Source organism: Ceratosolen solmsi, unplaced genomic scaffold (genome assembly GCF_000503995.2).
Source record: "Ceratosolen solmsi marchali unplaced genomic scaffold, CerSol_1.0 scaffold29, whole genome shotgun sequence".
In the NCBI taxonomy this organism is placed as follows: domain Eukaryota; kingdom Metazoa; phylum Arthropoda; class Insecta; order Hymenoptera; family Agaonidae; genus Ceratosolen; species Ceratosolen solmsi.
The window spans coordinates 2,884,693-2,904,015 of record NW_011948417.1 but is presented as its reverse complement, the minus strand read 5'-3'; the positions used below and the strand labels follow the sequence as shown (position 1 = coordinate 2,904,015).

Here is a 19,323-nt window from a genome sequence, read left to right as displayed (position 1 = left end):
TGTACGTACTCGGATCAGTCGTTTCAAAATTTGTAAAATATCCTTTAAAATTAATATAATTGCATATTAAATTATATGTACAACTTTAAATTTCTAAGGTGTTGGTTTCATATTATACCACCCAATTATGGATCGTTCCTATAAATAAACATAAATATAAAAGAATTTCAGTTATATATTTGAAGTTTTTCAGAACCTTTCGCTTATTCAATTTTTATTTATCGAATGGGAGATCCGTTTTCGTACTTACGTCGAGGATTGAAATTATGATGTGTAACTCGTATACGAATATCCTGCGTTTCCCCTATAGATAGAAGTGCAATTAAAACGAATGCCGATGATATGAATTTTTATAAAAAAAATTATAATAAATTATTAGCTTATAATCGATATAAATATTGGAACAAAAATTAGCCATTTAATTTGAAAATTAATTTTATTTTTTTATTAATATATTGTTTACTTAAAATGCAATATGTATTCAATTTTAAGTACGTTATTTTATAAAATTATGAAGAAATAAAGCGCAAATAGAAATTATTAGCGGAGCTTTCTTTTTTCTTTTCTTTTTCATTTCTTTGCTTAAAACCTTAAAAATTATTCAGTTATTATATATCACAGAAAGACAAAAGCAATGATTTACCACTATTGCTAATAAAATAAAATGTCGATTATAAAATATTGTTGGTTAATTTGCATAACATATACAATATCACACATGCAATTATATAAAAAAAAAAAATAGTGAGTTAAAAACTGGTGAGTTTGTTTCAATCGTCTGAATGTGGGAGAGAAATATCACAAGCTATTCACTCAAGTTGAAGATTTGTATTTCTGTGTTCTATACCTTGAGCATTTTCAACAATTTTTGGCATGTCACATTGTTCGCACTTATCCAATAATGGATGATTATCAAATGTACACCTCTGACAGACCCATGATGGATCATCTGATTCCTCTTGGCTATCATTTCTACTCGAGGCAGAATCCTCTGTGGGCAATTGACTAGGGGAATCAGATGGTTCCACAATTAAGGATTGTGGAATATATTGCTGCCCGGTATAAATTCCCTGGTAAAATTCTTCATTATCTTCGTTAAGAGGATCTGAAAATACACAAAATAATTAAGTAGTATTAAGTGTTAAGTAGCGGGGACGAAAACAACAATTAAAGAAAAAGAAAAAAAAAAAATTAATAAAAAAACGCGCAATTTTTAAAATGCAAATACAATTTTAATTCAAGCTTTCAAAGAAAATTAAATCTTTTGTAACAATTGCTAATTAGGTGCTATGTCGCTTATTCATATTGGCGAAAAATCCTACGATTGCTTATGTGTTATATAAAAATATTATTCAGACTTAAATAATCAATTATATAACTTTCACGTACCACGAGGACTGGATTCACGATTCACAATTTTCGCCAATCTATCGCATTCGAATCGTAATTCAGCTATTTCACGTCTCAATTGTCGTTCGATTTCCTACAGATAAGAATATATTAAACATAATCAATGAATGGGATAATAAATATTAAAAATTAATTATCATCGTAACAATTTTACCTCTGGTGAAATATTATTTTCAAACAATTGCCTATAAGTTTCTATATCTTGTTTTAGAGCCTCCAATTCCGCTTTCTCAATTTCCAATGCTTTAGCTAGCCGATCTTTTCTAATGAGTTGATCGGTCACTAGTGCTTTGAATTCATCTGGAACTATAAATAAAATTTATTGGAGGATTAGATTGTATTTATAAAATATATTCCCCCTTAAAGCCGGACAATTAGCAAGCGATATAATTATTATTGTAACGAACCTATCGTTTAAGAAACGAAAAAATTAGTTTTTATGCCAACCATATCTATTAAATATTACATTAGGAATGTATTTATGAAAATGAGATTGGCATGTACGGTTAATTTAATATGACATTAACATTCGCAGACATTGATACGACTGACATTGCCGAAAAGGAATACCGAAAAGACCTGACTATCGTTGATTTTTCATCTTAAGAGAATCAGCAAACGATCAAATTACGAAGAATTTTGCGTTAAAAATACATTCAAAATTTGTAATCTAAGTCATTCGATTGAATCGATGCGCGATCCGCGTTCCTGACAAATAAATAAAAAGGATCTCTGCAAAACAGTCTTTAAAATTTCGTTAAATTTCTTTAAACAAAAAAAAAAAAAAAAAAAAAAAAAAAAAAAAAAAAAAAAAAAAAAAAATGAAATGCTCGAAGGATATATTTAATGTTTGTATGGTAGTACATATTGTAACGAAAAGACGCATTACCTCGTAATTGCAATGAAAAATAATTATGCGTTAATAAGCTCATTTGTAGATCGTGGAAAATCTTGAGAAATATAGAGATGAATGATAAATGGCCTCGCGTCTAACGAAATTCACGTACAGTATAATGTCACCTTAAATAACGCCCTTTTTCAAAAGCAAATCTGAGCCAGACGACTTTATAATAAGGGCGACAAAGTGGGCGAATGAATTTTTGAAATTCTAATGCGTCAAGGAGATGGAAAAGCGGGCAAATGCAATTCAGGTGGGATGCGACGTAGGGAAGATTCCCCGATCTCTATCTATAGCTCGGCGCGTGGGTCAGGAATGCGTAAATATCTTTCAACAATTGTGCGCGCGCCTATACTTATGGAGATGCGCGCGTCCGGTGGATGGCGTGTCTGCTTTGACAAAGAGATATTGCCTGAGAAAAGGACGGACGGTGGTCAGGTGAGCGAGGCGTTCGCTCGTTGTAGCGTTACACATTACAAGCTTAGGAAACTCGGCTGTGGAGGGAATCGAGGCAGACGGTGTCTTAAGTCCATCTAATTAAAGCTCCTTGTCGCCGCGATAGGCAGTCACGATTTTTTGCTCAATTTCACCGAATGGAAAATCAAAATTTATTAATGGAAGAATTGCATCGTAGGGATTGCAAATCGTCACCGGGTAATGCCCACGAGCCGCTACATACGATACGAATCTAGTGAATTCAGTGTATCATTTGCCAAAGATTTATCAACATGTATTCGCCAATTTCACATTACACTGTGTGTGCACGCACACACACACACAGAGAGAGAGAGAGAGAGAGAGAGAGAGAGAGAGAGAGGGAAGTGATCGATAGAGAGAAATGTCACAATATATGACAAATTATAAAAATGTTTTCGACAATCACCAGCATGAGATTGAACAATCGTCTTTTATTCAAGTACGATATTATTATTATTATTATTATTATAGAGACAGCTTTTAAAAGAAAATTATTTAAAATTGTTATAAATCTTGATGAATAATTATCATTTTCATTTAAAGTATCTGGCAAAATATTAAAAAAACTTGCTTATTTATATGATTATTTTTTTCTGAAATAATGTATATATATATATATATATTTATTATTAGAAATATTAATTTTAAAACAGTAGAACATCAACGATTTGATATTTCAATTACAAACTAATAATCTAACATTCTTGACTTGGAGATTGTAATTGAGTTAAGATCGTGGACACTCCACCCTTTCGTAATGATATTTACATAATAGCTGACAATCCATTTTCATCGTCGCAAGTGGAGCGTTTCTATGCACGAATAGAAATTTTTTCTTAAAAAAAAAAAAAAAAAAGAACAAAACATGTTTTGTGGCATACGTCGCCGAAAAGCTTAGACATTTCAACAAATGATTTGCAACAAGACTTGCCTTTGGTGAATAGAATGTATTTACGCGAGAAATCGAGTCTAACTTACCATTGGTTTGCAAAGCGAGCATATAAAATAGAATAAATATCGGATGTGAAGGTATTATATGTGAAAAGCCATACAAGTATGACTTACCATCTTTCAAGATGTCTTGGAATTCAGTGGGTAATTCGAACTGACCGTCGTCGTTGACGTTGTCGTGAGAAGCAGCGGCCGTGGAGGTACGCGGCACCGCCCCAATGTCCGTCGACGGACTCGCGATGCTTAGCAGCGGCACCGAGGGTATCAGCGTAGTGCTCATCGTCGTCGTCGTCGTCGTCGTCGTCGTCGTCGTCGTCGTCGTCGTAGTCGTAGTCGTCGTAGTCGTCGTCGTTGTCGTCGTCGTTGTCGTCGTCGTTGTCGTCGTCGTTGTCGTCGTCGTTGTCGTCGTCGTTGTCGTCGTCGTTGTCGTCGTCGTTGTCGTCGTCGTTGTCGTCGTCGAGTGCCCCAATCGATTCTCCAGAATAACTAGAGGATTTAAAATTAAAACTTTTATTATTTTGCTATTGTTTTGCCAAGTTAACTTGTAACTTCTTTTCAAATCCCTTAAGGCATCTATTTTTGCCGACATCGTTGGCAGGTTAGATAATCGCAAATGCTTCTTCTACTAGATGAAAAGGATTTTTCCTGCTTCATTCATTAAATTCAATTATTTTCATAGTCGAACTTAAAGATCGTTAACGATGTTTTAAAGTAAGCAATTAACAGTTCATAATAAATCAAATTAATCCTTATCAAACAACTAATCCTCTTAGCATTTTTTGACCTTCAATCTTACCAAGAATTTAATAGCGATCGTTCGTAATATTTTTAATTTACCTAATGGCTGCTCGATGTCGGGACTGTAGTGTAATGTCGAGGACGGCTTAATCCTGGTCGCGGTGATGCTGGATACGTTGCCCTGACCGATGTTAACTTGGAGTTGACTCTGGAAGCTCTGCGGATCGTGGAGGGAGTTCGTGTAGGTTAACCCCGAGCCCTGCGAGCTTATGTTTATGGGAGGCTGGGGCTTCGACGAGGGTGGTCGTAGGGTTAGATTTACCGACGTGAAGCCCCTGATCGCCGGCTCATTTACCCCTTGTTGCTGCTGCTGCTGCTGCTGCTGCTGCTGTTGCTGCTGCTGTTGCTGTTGCTGTTGCTGTTGCTGTTGCTGTTGCTGTTGCTGTTGCGAGACGACATCGTCGTATGGCCGCGCACTCGTAACTACGAGTTCTACGATGTACATGCGAGGAATGCTTAGCGAGGATTATTTTCCCGGATTTAACGCGGAGACGATGAAAGGAATTTAAAGAAATTAGCACTGTGGGACTTGATGGGGCTTCCAGCCTTTTCAATTAATATACGAAAGCTTACTCGACGAAAATTTTGTCAATTTTCCTTTACTTTGTAGTTTGAAAGTTTTTTAGTTTTTTTTTTTTCTTTAGTCACGAGATTATTTTACAAAGTTATTTTACCTGGTCTATCCATATTTTATAAGTGTTTTTAATATTTAACAATTTTTTTTTTCCCACTTTCCGTCTCTCATCGATACCTTTTCTTTACCCAAATGTCATTAATCGAATTTCGCCCACTGTTATTTTTATTCGACTAAATGTACAATTTCATAAATAGTGCAAAAATTTTCTTGATGAAAAAATTAAAAGAAAAGGTAACGCGCAACATTTTTGGAATACCAATGAATTTTTATTATAAAATTTCGAGCGCCAATGAAGTCGAGTCCTTTGGTTTGATTTGATTTGAAAAATACACCCCTAAGGACTTTCAATTCATTCTATTTTTTTTTTTTTTTCAATTTTCAATGACAATACGATAAAACGAGGTAAACCAATGGTTGAAACAAAATTGTAAAAATTCGGAAGTGTCGTAATGAAAGCCTTAGCAAGTGCTCTTAGCAATCGTCATAATAACGACGTTGGCAATAAAGAAAACTTATTACGAGTGGAAATAAATGTTGCCAAATTTTCGTAAAGCATTGCACTCGTTCGCTAGCACTGGCACTCGAGATTTCCGCTAATCCCGAAATGTTAAATCTCTGAAGAGTTGGCACCAGATGCTCACCCCGAGCGACGTTGGCGTTCGATCGGGGCCTCTCCTCGGACCTCGTGTAGCCCGGGCGATGCTTTCGGCACTCGACGTCCAGGGAGTCGGACCTACGTGGCTGCTGAGCCAGCGTTTCCGTCTCCTGGCTCATACCGACCCCCAGAGGATAGGATCCCGGCTGAGGCCGCGACTTCTGGACGGCTCGCAGACTCCGAGCGCATGTGTCCCTGTCGTGGCTGTTCTGAAAAAACGACAGGTACCCTCGAGCTTGATTGACCGGCTTGATTATTGCACGCGATCATCTTACTAACGATAATTTGCTAGAAGCACAAATTGGCATTTCCGTTTGTAATATTTGATCGACGGTAGGCAACCGACATTTACAAGCAAATAAGAGTCTTTCCATATCCAAACTTTCTTTACAGTCCTATAATTTTGTACACATAATATCGATAATATTGATATACTCAAACTTTCTTTACCTATGTAATTAGGCGCGGTATTACTTATAATTATTATTTATATTAAACATTTTAAGGCGCTCGTTAATTACGATTCTCACGATTTTAACAGAATTATCGAGCTTATTTGAATTGGAAAGTATTTAATTACCTATTTGCTAAGACGCCGTTTCATTAATAGAAACGAAACCGTATAAATGAATAATAATAATAATACATTGCTCGATGCATAAGACTTTGATCGAAAATGAATGAAAAAAATTTTATTTATCAAAATAATCCACAATTTTTATTCATAAATTAAATTGAAAATGCAATAGCTATTAATAAAATATTTCAACTCCGCACTAATTTTGAATATCTACGTTCATTCGAATGTAGAAATCACAATACAACAAGAGTTCTAGTAATAATGTTAGATGTATAAGGCTAGATTAGCATAAAAAATGTGCATATTATTTATAAAATTATTTATTGTCGTATGCGAGACAGAAGGCTCGTGTGTAGTCCAAACAATCTACAGTTAGATTTGTGAATCTAATGAATTTTGAATATATACTATCTTGTATCATTATTGATATTGCTCATTTGATATTCAAGCTTAACAAGAAGAAGAAGAAGAAGAAGATGAAGATGAAGAAGAAGAAGAAGAAGAAGAAGAAGAAGAAGAAGAAGAAGAAGAAGAAGAAGAAGAAGAAGAAGAAGAAGAAGAAGAAGAAGACATAGACGTATAAAAAGCCAAATAATAAACGTAAAGTATAAATATGAAGTGATTAAAGTTAGTGAATAAATGATAATTATGATATAACTTAATACCACCAAAAAACTTGGTAACCGCTGAAAAGAGTGCAGAAATCTTAATGATTATTATATGATTTGAATATGCATACATTTCTCTTTCATTTCAATGACTCTTAATTCTACTTTTATGTTTGTTGATAAGAATTAGCGATGCGCAAAATAAAACGTTTATTATTATTCTAGACATATTACGATATAATTGGATATTCAAATACATTCATTATATAAGCAAAAAAATCATTAAAATCTCGGGGAATAAAAAGCAACTACTAAATTAAATCTGAATTATTTGACAATACATTGATTTAATTCTTTAATTAGCACTAGGCCTTCGATAGATAAAATAAGAAAATACTTCGTACCCATTACACAGATGCAGCCAAAACAATATTTTAATACTTCTACTAACCACTATTTAATTATGTAATTGTGATTAATGAATAATGAATAATAATAGTAATAACAACAACAACAACAGTTATTATTATTATTATTATTATTATTATTATCATCATCATCATCATCATCATCATCATCATCATCATCATCATCATCATCATCATCATCATCATCATCATCATCATCATCATCATCATCATCATCATCATCATCATCATCATCATCATCATCATCATCATCATCATCATCATCATCATCATCATCATCATCATCATCATCATCATCATCATCATCATCATCATCATCATCATCATCATCATCATCATCATCATCATCATCATCATCATCATCATCATCATCATCATCATCATCATCATCATCATCATCATCATCATCATCATCATCATCATCATCATCATCATCATCATCATCATCATCATCATCATCATCATCATCATCATCATCATCATCATCATCATCATCATCATCATCATCATCATCATCATCATCATCATCATCATCATCATCATCATCATCATCATCATCATCATCATCATCATCATCATCATCATCATCATCATCATCATCATCATCATCATCATCATCATCATCATCATCATCATCATCATCATCATCATCATCATCATCATCATCATCATCATCATCATCATCATCATCATCATCATCATCATCATCATCATCATCATCATCATCATCAATGAGCAAGAATTTCATTTTAATAATAATAGAGGAATAACATTTTATATTAAAAAGGACTTTTAAGAAATTAATTTTAAAATGAAAATTTAGATGAAGAAGAAGTCAATTTGAAATTTTATACATTTATCTATTTTGTTGTGTTATTGATCGAAGCAGCCAAACAAAAAAAAGAAGAAAAAAAAAGCTAAGGAAACTGGAAATCTTAACACGCTTATTTGTTTTACGATTATTCGCCATTATTTAATCACACTTTACAATAATGTATTTTGAAATTAATTGATCCTACTTTAGAGATTTGTTTCGTAAATTTTTGTTAGGCTTTCTAATATTCGTTTGCCATTACATTTACTATGAAAGCATAGTCATGTATCAGAAATAATACGAAAAGAAAATTTAAATGTCCATGTAAGATTCAAGTCTTTTTAGAGAACTCAAAAATTTCCAAGTAGACGTAAAATTATAAATAATACGTCATTAATTTATTAATATATGATATATTAAATATTTCATTCACATTCGTGTGTTTAATGTTTACTCGTAGGTGCGAGAATAGTAGTGAAATATGTAAAGTAAATTACAAAAGTAATCGATGTAAATAGATGCGTTCGATGGATTTTTTTTTTTTTTTATAAATAAACTATCGCGACGTAATGAGAAAGTTGAATTTCAGTCAGTGTCGGTATGACTTTCGCGTTGATACGAAATACCAATATAATAAATTATCGGTAAGCAAATAGTCCAAAAGGCCCACGACGCACCTTTACAAGCACGTTTACATAACCTTCAAAGCTACATTATATTTCCTGATCACTGATCAAGAATAAATTCATACAAGCCATCGACAATGTTCTCCTCGTATTCTACATATGAATTTTAGACAATGTAACGGCACGTTGTGCGTGCATTGCAATAAAATCGGGCTTATCTAGAAGCAAAATGAAAAAACGAAAAAAAGCCACGTCAAACTCAGCATAAAAGAAGGATGCGACGAGAGATTAAAGAGACGGAGGCGTGCCATTGTGTTGGTACCTGGGCGATGCATTGAGAGACGACGTGATCGGAGAGTGCGGGGAACTGCTGCTTCAGCTCGTGGAACAGCTGCATAATGGCGATTTTAGAGCAGTGGCACTCCCCCATTGTGGTCCCCCATCCTCCTAGTGGAAACTACCTGCCCAGAGGCACGCAATGCAATTTTACTTTAGCGAATGACAGGCTAGCGAAATTCGACGCCGGTTAGTCGTGTTAGACATGCGACTCTATACTTCGATAAAAAAAAAAAAGCTTGGAATTGCGCAAAGAGGGTAAACCGTCGCTCGAGCTTCAACGTCAATATCGTCCATCTCTATATCAATGTGCATGCCTTTTCCTCCCACTCGTTAACGTAATGCTAATGATTAACGATTATGCTGATTATTATTATTATTATTATTATTATTATTATTATTATTATTATTATTATTATTATTATTATTATTATTGATGTATTAATATTATTCCGGGTATGCATATTGCCGGATTTGCGGCATGACTCTATGATATTATTGCAATTGAGAGCCAAAGAAACGAGTTTCATTCGACAAGCGCAGCACCAAATCAAACCAAATGCATGAAATGAAGAGGAGAGACAAGGAGAGGGCGCGCAATGATGAAATGTTTTAATAAGTAAGTTCGTTGACTTCTTTTTGAAAATGTAACGAGTGGATGTGGAGTGGGAACGCGTGAATTCAGAATTGACGTGGAGTAATTCGTTGGAAATGCAGCGGCACACTCGGGAGGATAGAGCGCCTCATATTATCATAGATAGATAGTAGCGCATTAAGGTAATTTTACGGTACTATGTGTGATAATGCTCGGGCGAGCTCCGTTTCCTCGCCTTATCGCCTTTTCAACTCGCCTTCGGCTCTTTCACACTAGCGACGCAAATATTTGTCCAACAGTGCGACACGGAGACTTTTATTTAACCAGCTGGAAATCTTTCGTTTCTTATTAGAAGATGGGCGCACGCCATCAAATAAACCCGACTGAATATCTTAATTATCAACATTAGAGCTTAGTTTTATCGATAGCGAAGGGTCTTCGAATAGGAAATACCGAGGCTGCTAAAAGGACCCACGAGATTAAAATATACGCGCCTCGAGTATCTCATTATTGCTGGTTCTATGAGCTTCGCTTACGAATATCTGATAAAAATTAATATTGCAATTAAGCGTGAATAATCGACGCGACTCTACTGCCTAAATTAATAATAACATATAGATTTATAATAATCAAACGCCTTCAATTTGCTTTACGTTTTATTCTCCGATACTAGTAAGATCTGAAACTTCTTTCATTCGTTTGGTAAAATTATTTTTTTAAATTTCGTTCCCTCTTAAATAGACGATTATCCAAGTGAATAAATAATCTTAGACGAATAATATATATATATATATATATATATATGTAATTGGCAGAGTAGTTTTATTTATTGAATAATGCATTAAAATAATTGCTACGTTTTCATAAGAATGTCCAGATCATTATAGATAATGTGTAAATAATGTACATTTACAGTTATCGTCATCTATTTCCAAATATTTTAATCTAATTTAATAATATTCGAGAGTTGACTCGTGAAAAAAGGCATCTCACACGGAGAATATATTTCTTTATATAAAAATACAATGGTTTCGATCAATATATGTGTGTAACCAAGTCATCACTTAATCACGCAAGTTCTTATGTCTCTCTCTCTCTCTCTCTCTCTGTGTACAACACAAGCAAAGGATGCAGCTCGTTTTGATAAATTTAAGGCTCCCACTTGTTTGAACAAAAAAACGACGGAGAGAAAGGTGAGTAGATCCCCACGTGGTTGGGGACTTTGGATAGAACTTATAGTGAGAATTTTCTGTGTCTGCAAAATTCAAGTTACGTTCGCACTTAATGTCTACTGTCTTTATTTACACAAAAGTAGAGGGATAAGATTTTGGTCAGACTTTGTATTTTATACCTCCATAATGCTGCGTTTAGCTTAATTGACAATTTGAGGGGTTATTGTTATTAGTAGACCTTATGTTTCTACCGAGTCGTTTATTTCCTCAATGTTTTTCAAATTATATACATGCAATGATTATTGCCCGCAATGATAACAATTCATCCTTTATAAAGTCGAGTCAGTTCATAAATAATATATATATATATATATATATATATATATATATGACTTTCGAAAAAGGATTATTCACAATCTCTTATATATATAAAATTAGATAATTACTATCTCATTATTTATATTATTAAAACAATTAGAGCTTTTAAATTTTTACAATTTAATTTTTCCATTGACAAAAGTTTAAACTAAATAAGAAATAAATTATAAAACTAGATTATAAATAAAATCCTTAATAGACAATATTTTTTATACTATAAATATACAAATTCCAATGTTAAGTTATATACAGATATATATATATAAATATATATATATATATATATATATATATATATATATATATATATATATATATATATATATATATATATATATATATATAATTCTGGATAAAATTAATATATATAAAAATCTTATTTTATACATTTTAATATGGAATTATAATAATATTTATCAGCACATTGGACTATTAAAATAGAAAACAAAGATTTAAATCAACAAATTTTACAAATATCTGTATTTGAAATTAATTTGTAAATAATAAAACATTAATAAATAAATTAGAGAAAAAAATTAATCGAATAAAATAAATTTATTTTATATTTTTCTTTATTGATATAAATTTTGTAGTATAACAGTGTAGTTTTAATTAAAATTATATGAATAACTTTAATTTAATAATAATGTAATCAGATACACATGTGAATTTATAATAAAAATAAAATAAATAATTTCAACAATACGGGTAACGTGTTATATATGAAATTTATTATATATTTTTGTAAATAAAATCTAAGGTTTTCATATATGTATTATTTGTGACTTTGTAAATCATAAAAGTGGAAGAGAAAGAGAGAGAGAGAGAGAAAGAGAGAGAAAAGTAAGTGATGAAATGAGAAGAGAATGTGAAGCTAAATTTGCGATATGTTCACTATTAATATAATAACTCCTACGGTTTGATAGAATTAAAACACAAATATTTTATTAAAAGAAAATATCATATACAACAATGTAAATTAATTTGCCCAAGTATGATGATATTTTACAAATATGAAAATTTTATTAGATAACAATGTTGAAATTTGATATAAGTAACTCTTGAGTATTGCATTTTAAACTAAAAATGGAATAAAATATTTCATTTTTACAATTATATTCTCTAAAATTAATGAGAATTAAGTGTAATATATGAATAATTTTAGAACGATGTAATATGTTATTTAGTTTTAATATAAATTTATAATTTCGTTTCTTTAGAATTTATAATTTTTTTCTTTTAACAACTGTTTAATTAATAGTAGAGAAAAAGAGATAATAATAGAATGTTTATTATATTTATTATAATTTAAAATTTGAAATTGTGTAATTTCGATATATTTGTAAAGACAATACAAACAATGCATCTACTTTCAATACTTTTTCAATTTTTAATCATTATTACTTTTGAAATTATATAGTCTTCGATTTTAAAGTTTTAATACTCAATATAGTCAATTAAATAATTTTCAATGTAAAATCTTTATAGCACTACATTTCAAGAATAATTTATATATTTATTCGTTGAGAGTGTAATTTTTTTTTTTTTTTTTTTAATAGCAATATTTCAACTAAAAAATAAATATCATAACATTAATAATTGTACGAATATAATATTAAATCGTTAAATATCATTTTATAAGGTACTCGCTATTTGTTAAACAGTAACGGCAGATTATGAGCGTTTGTAGTCAATCATTATTTAGTTTCGGTGGTGCCAGGTACTTGAAAATTTTCGGAACCCATAAATTTCTGTATCTTTTAAGTTTCATGATTCAAGCGTACATTAACCATGTGAATGTGAATTTGAAAAAGGATACTTTGTCGGAGCCAGAAACAATTATACCTGTGTACACATCAAGAGTCCAAACGCGTCGTTTGCCGATTAATAAATGTTTGTGTAATGTTTTTAATAAAAGCAATAAATAACTAGGACTTTTATTTGGCAAAATTAAATGTTTAAGAGAATGTAAGTTGCGACGTTAACCTAGCCGCTTTAAATTAACATATGCGTCTACGCTTAAACGTACCGAAATACTTGGAATAATTTTCTTTGCGCTAGAAAGTACTTGCTCGTGTCTTTGCCGAAATTGTAATTATAATGGTAATTGCTTTGAAAATCGAGGTTTAGTTCGAAAATGTGCGAATGATAGGCAGAGAATCCTTATGACAGCGCCGAATCTGGGAATAAAAGGAGATAGCTGCTTGCCGGAATTCGGGGTTGGCTAAGTATCAAAATTCAGCTGCATGGGCGAATTAATTTTTGGCGAGTCTCCCGGGTCAGTCTGTTTACCTTCTCACCTGTCGGGCACTGGAATCCAGTCGTCCGTGAGCTTAATCCTCGTGGAGTTGAGTCTCGGTACGCGCATCCTCGAAGCCGACCAACTATACAACTAACTGACTAATGGGCGAGCATTTTCACGAACAGCGTCGTACAAAGACTTCCGTCCTTTCGTTTCCTGGAGCAAGCGCTTTTCATTTTATGACTACGAGCCTTAACCGGGATCAAAGTGATTTATGCGCGTTCTTAGAGCTTAGCTATTATTTCTCACTCGTTCCAAGCGAACAATCTCTCGTGAGGATGTTTTAAATAGGAAAATTTACATATTTTACTTGATTAGACGTGTTCTTGAGCCCATCACTTTATGAGGCGTTAATTGCATACTTAATCTAATGATGCTGGAATTAGCGTGAAAAGTCACAAGCTCGGAGCTCGGAATATTTAAAAGCAAATTTGTACTTAATTACTTTGGTATACCGATTACTTACTAATTATTAATTCGTCGCGATAAACGATTACAACGTAGGCTGCACATATACTTTCATTTCTTTGCGAAAGTCCTAATTCGAAGATACTAAAATACTCAATAAAGGCCATTGAGTGATCCGAGAATCGTTCTATAAATGAATGATTTTTAATGGCTCTTTCACGTTTATTGCCGCGATTCGTTATTTTCAAATGAAAAAAAGATGAAGAAGAAGAAGAAGAAGAAGAAGAAAAAAGGAACGAACGATTTTGCCACGCACCAAAGACTTCGAATCAATGGACTCAAATGCAAGCAGAATATGAAGGAGCTTGTAGTGTTTAAATAAAGCAAGGGATAAATAATGGTCGGATACCCTTAGTGCACATCAAGTTTATGAAGAGTGGAACGTACGTCCGCGTGCAAAGGGAATCTAAAAGCAGGAGCGAGATAGAGAGTGGCCGTATGGAACGCTAGACACAGGGTGGCGACAAAAAAAAGAAAGGCCAGAATTCCCGGCAGTCAAGAAGATATTTGTGTCATGAAGTATAGTGAAATAGTGGAGAGATGAAAACAGACGGATAGATGGATAGAGAGGAAGGCCGAGAAAGAGGGTAAGAGACAAATACAGGATCTACGTGAACGTGCAAAGTTGTGTTACGACGGTAAGATAATTTAATATCATTACATAGGAATGTCGACTAATTAATGCGTTAATTAATTTTATCATGCAAAATCATTAAGATAGAAAAAGAAAAAGAAAAAGAAAAAGAAAAAGAAAAAGAAAAAGAAAAAGAAAATAAAAATAAAGTATAATAAAAAAAGAAGCACTGCCGACTATAAGTTAATTTTAAGTATAAAATTACCTGCTAAGTTGCTTAAATTTCGTAGGAACTAAACGCGATTAAAATTATTAATACTTTATCCTTTATAATTATACGTCATAGTAATTCTACATTGCAACACGTTATTTAATTTTATACCTTTTAATACTAACCGATTAGATAATATTTGCAAAATAATGAAAAAAATTTATTCCTATAGAATTATTATTATTATTAGTAATTTCATTTAACGTTTAGCGATGTAAATATTAGTGTCAGTACTTAAAATGTTGAATACAAGTCATTTCATTACTGACCGTAAATCTATGTTGTCTTATATAGTTAAGTAACTGATTTACTAATTGCAGTCAGCACCGGCAAAAATTTAGCATTTAAAATGTGTTTTTTTTTACAATGACAATCTCGTGATTTGTCAATTTTATAAAAAAAAAAAAAAAAAAAAAAAAAAAAAAAAAAAAAAAAAAATCATAATGTGCAGCAATAAGAAACTATAAATTATCATATGTAAAATTTTGACAACAATAATATTACTAATTTTGATAAAAAATTTTCTTTATGTTCTTTTCTTAAACGTTTGAAATTAATGTTTTTATCGAAAAAGGTATACTAAGGAATTTTCAAGTATCATACCCAATAGTTATCAAGGTTTATCATTTATTTCAAGGTCAAAGTTGATTGCAATTTCGAAGATCTAAAAATGTATAAAGCACTGGCTCGCTGGAAAAATGTCTATTTTTTTCGGTAAAATATACGAATTAATAAATTCTTTTATAACAATACACAATTATAATTCCCATGAAGCATGTTGCATAATAAGCTTTATTTCGTGCATTGAAATGACCTACTTTGCAGTAATATTTTGAACAAGTCACGTTCCATTCATTTACATTTTATTATAGGTAACAAATATTCTTTAAACGCGAGGGTTCCCGGCATACTTATGGAATACAAATATACCTGAAATATAATTGAAATTATTTTCTTTTCTCGAATATTTTTGATATTAGATATTTCAGAAATATTACACATTTATATCGAACGGATAAATCGACCAAACAAATATATACTTCACTTTAATTTCTATTAAAGAAGTCTATTAAAGTAAAGAAAATAAAAAAACTTTTTAAGTAAAAGAATTCTGTAAAAGGCTTCTATAAATCATGGATAAGAGAATTTAAATATATATATATATATATTATCTTCTTTTTATTTAGATAAGCGTATTTGATTTTCAATTTGTAGGATTTTAATATTCTGAAATTTAATTTAATCTTTGTAATTCAATTTTCAGATTTTCATATGTTCTTTATCACTTCTTCCTTTCACTATATTCAAATTTTTAATATATTTTAGATTTCTCTTTTTTCTTTTGGATATTGCACTCGTTCTATCCTATTCTTTATATCTCTCCGTCTCGTTCTTTTATAAATCTATTTAACATAACAAGCGTAGACAAATCGGCACCACGTGAATTACATTCAAAATGTGTTTCTTTAACGTTATTCGGTACATCTATTTTACATGCACATAGTTTCCTTTATGAGAGTTACACTAGTTCAGTGGTAAATATACATTTATTTTAATTTAGATTGCGTTTTGAAATAGTGATATTTTCCTTTCTTTAAACGTTATTTAATAGTTTAAGGATTCGAGTGGAATTTTGTAAGCGATTGTTAGAATTTTCATTTGATTTGATTTTAAAAATATAGGAAATACACTCTAATCCCTTATATTAATATAAAACAAAGCTAATGAATTTATTACTAATACGTTATTAGTAAAGGCAAGCATTTTAAGTAAACGGTAGTAGTAATGAAAATTTTTTTGTCAATTTTATACATTATCGTTAAGAAAATTAAATGTATTTTGCATGGGGAAGCCTTTTTATAGATTACGGTAGTACATTTGAAATTGAATAAAATCAAAAAATTCTCCCAGAGATGATGAATTTCTTCATAAATTTTGACCAAACTAAAGGACGAAAAGTATGAAATTATAAAATCGTCAATTAAGATTAATTCATCTTTTGACTAATCAACTGTTTAGGTAGTTTGTGAATTCGAATTCACTGTAACTGTTAATAATTTTGGAGTAGAATCGGTTAAAAGCGGAGCAGCTACATTCTAACCTACAAGAGAGCGGTCAAAAATATTAAAATCCTACCATTTATCGTGCGCCAACATGTAATATTTAACAATTTTTACGTTTGATGGCCTAATTTGCAATTACACAGAGCTCATAGAAAATGTCCGTAAATTTACAACTCAGCAGAAAAAAAAAAAAAAAAAATCTGCTTCGAATAACCTAACCTGACTTTTTTTTTTCACACATCAACATAGCCGAAATTTTATAAACGATAATCTGCCCCCCGTCGCAGCAAGTAAAATATTTATCCCTTATTTCATATTAGGTATTTCCATCGTTTTACAAACGCCGTCAAAGCTCATAAATAGAGTTATTTCAATCATTACATGAACGTTAAATACGCAACAATTTTTAGAACACCAGAGAGAACACCGCACAAAAAAAAAAAAAAAAAAACCCCCCCGAAAAGAAACAAGAAAGCAGGTAACAGCGCAACGAAAGGATCGACAATACGCAAGACCAGAAAAAAGATTAACTTATAACTCAACACTTACCGAACTTCATCCATTAATCTGCTCGTTCAACACAATCTCAAAGCGAATAGACATACGTAAAAATATTTAAGAAATGTCACTAAACGCAACTCAGAGCTTGTAACGCGCCTAACAAGCCGCCACACGACGATAACCAACGCACTTGCTGGGATTTCGCATTATTTTTTACTTCGACCGATAATCAATGGGCTCTCGGGCGCGAAGAATCATCATCGGGACAATGTAAAGATTGCGATGAGAGTCCGTTACCTCGCTCGACACGACACGCTCTGCCCGTAAGATGCCAAGTGCTCGGCCAAAGAGACGAGACCGCTGGACGTGACGACGCTGACGGCGAACTTTCGAGTTCACCGATCAGCTGTACACTGCACCAGTTGCACCGACGAGACGTTTCCACGCGAGGCAATTATGCTGCTTGGGATCTGCGCCTAGGGGACGCGCCTCGAATGCTCCTCCCTCCCATTTTTACCTTTGCTTTTGCTTGAGCGTATCGATGTTTTACGTGGTGAGATGAAGAGGCGGCGCGCCTCGTTAACCAAAAACGAGATATTACGATGGATACGGTGGTTTTGAGCTGAATTGAGCGAAAATGGCGGCGATTACCAAGCCAGCCACCATTACCATCCTCTTTATGAATGGGCGTCGCGGGCAGTCCAAAAATGCAAAAGGTAAAGAGTATATACTTTTTCAAGCTATGCCGAATGCATGGCGAAAAGTAGGCTAAAGTGCATAATCCATGCCATTTTTTTTTTTTTTTTTTTTTGTCTTTTTTCTTTACATCTTCCATTGATGCAGCTTTTATACACCAAACTTTTTCGACTGCTCACGCTCCTCACTTACGTTATATTAACAGATAGCATTAATTTTTTGCTATTTCATCTTTAACAGCTCTTTGTAAATATGATAAAATTCTTTTATTATTTATCAAGTCGGTCAAATTCACAGTCGATATAATGAATTTTATAATATTACGTCATTCTTTTCTTCTTTTTTTTTTTTTTTTTTTTTCAAATACCAACCTGTTTGTGATAATACTTGTATTATTCATAATAAGGTAATTATTTTGTATGCTGGGCATAGCATTGGGAAATATTGAGAATTAAGAATAAAGTTAGAGCGTATACATATCCATTTAATGTTTATGTGCTATTTTCAATCTAAAGAATTGTATTATTTTATATGTAATTTATATAAAATAGAAAATTTTTATTGGAAATTACTTTATCCTTGTTTTATTATGAAATACAATCAAAGATCTCTGAAAATGGAATACCATATTCTTATAACACTAGAAAACTCATTTTCATAAAAATTTACACGTTGAACATTAATCCTTGTTATCTAAATTATGTTAATAGATATTTTTTTTATCCGTTATTAATTTATTAAAGTTATATATTCCCGTATCGTGTATAGTTAATATTGATATTCATGCACCAATGATAATATTTTTATTGAAATTTTGCAAGGCAGTATATAATAATAATAACAATAACAATAATAATAATAATAATAATAATAATACACATTGTACTGTAAACACTGGTATATTGATTTCTAAGAGTTATAAACCAAATATGAGATAATATTATAATTATTAATAGTGTAATTAATAATACAAGAAATAGCGATCGGCTTTCTCCTTCATACATGAGTTTGCCAAATGTTGGGCAAATATTTCAAGTACATAAATTTGAAAACACCATTTGACGATGATTGTCATCTTTCGTTTT

The 19,323-nt window shown here is 31.9% G+C and overlaps 1 protein-coding gene across 1 annotated transcript; it reads right to left on the bottom strand.

The window, feature by feature from the left end:
- Positions 1–23: 23 nt before the first annotated feature.
- On the bottom strand, positions 24–17,695 carry Tab2 (TAK1-associated binding protein 2). The gene is made up of 11 exons (XM_011496743.1): positions 17,587–17,695; positions 9,205–9,339; positions 5,691–6,035; positions 4,574–4,853; positions 4,173–4,222; positions 3,851–4,067; positions 1,565–1,716; positions 1,390–1,483; positions 848–1,105; positions 251–304; positions 24–138 (listed from the first exon to the last, which is right to left on the bottom strand). The coding sequence occupies exons 2-11, from the start codon at positions 9,310–9,312 to the stop codon at positions 113–115; spliced, it is 1,584 nt and encodes a 527-aa protein (XP_011495045.1). The 5' UTR covers positions 9,313–9,339; positions 17,587–17,695; the 3' UTR covers positions 24–112.
- Between the last annotated feature and the right edge of the window lie 1,628 nt (positions 17,696–19,323).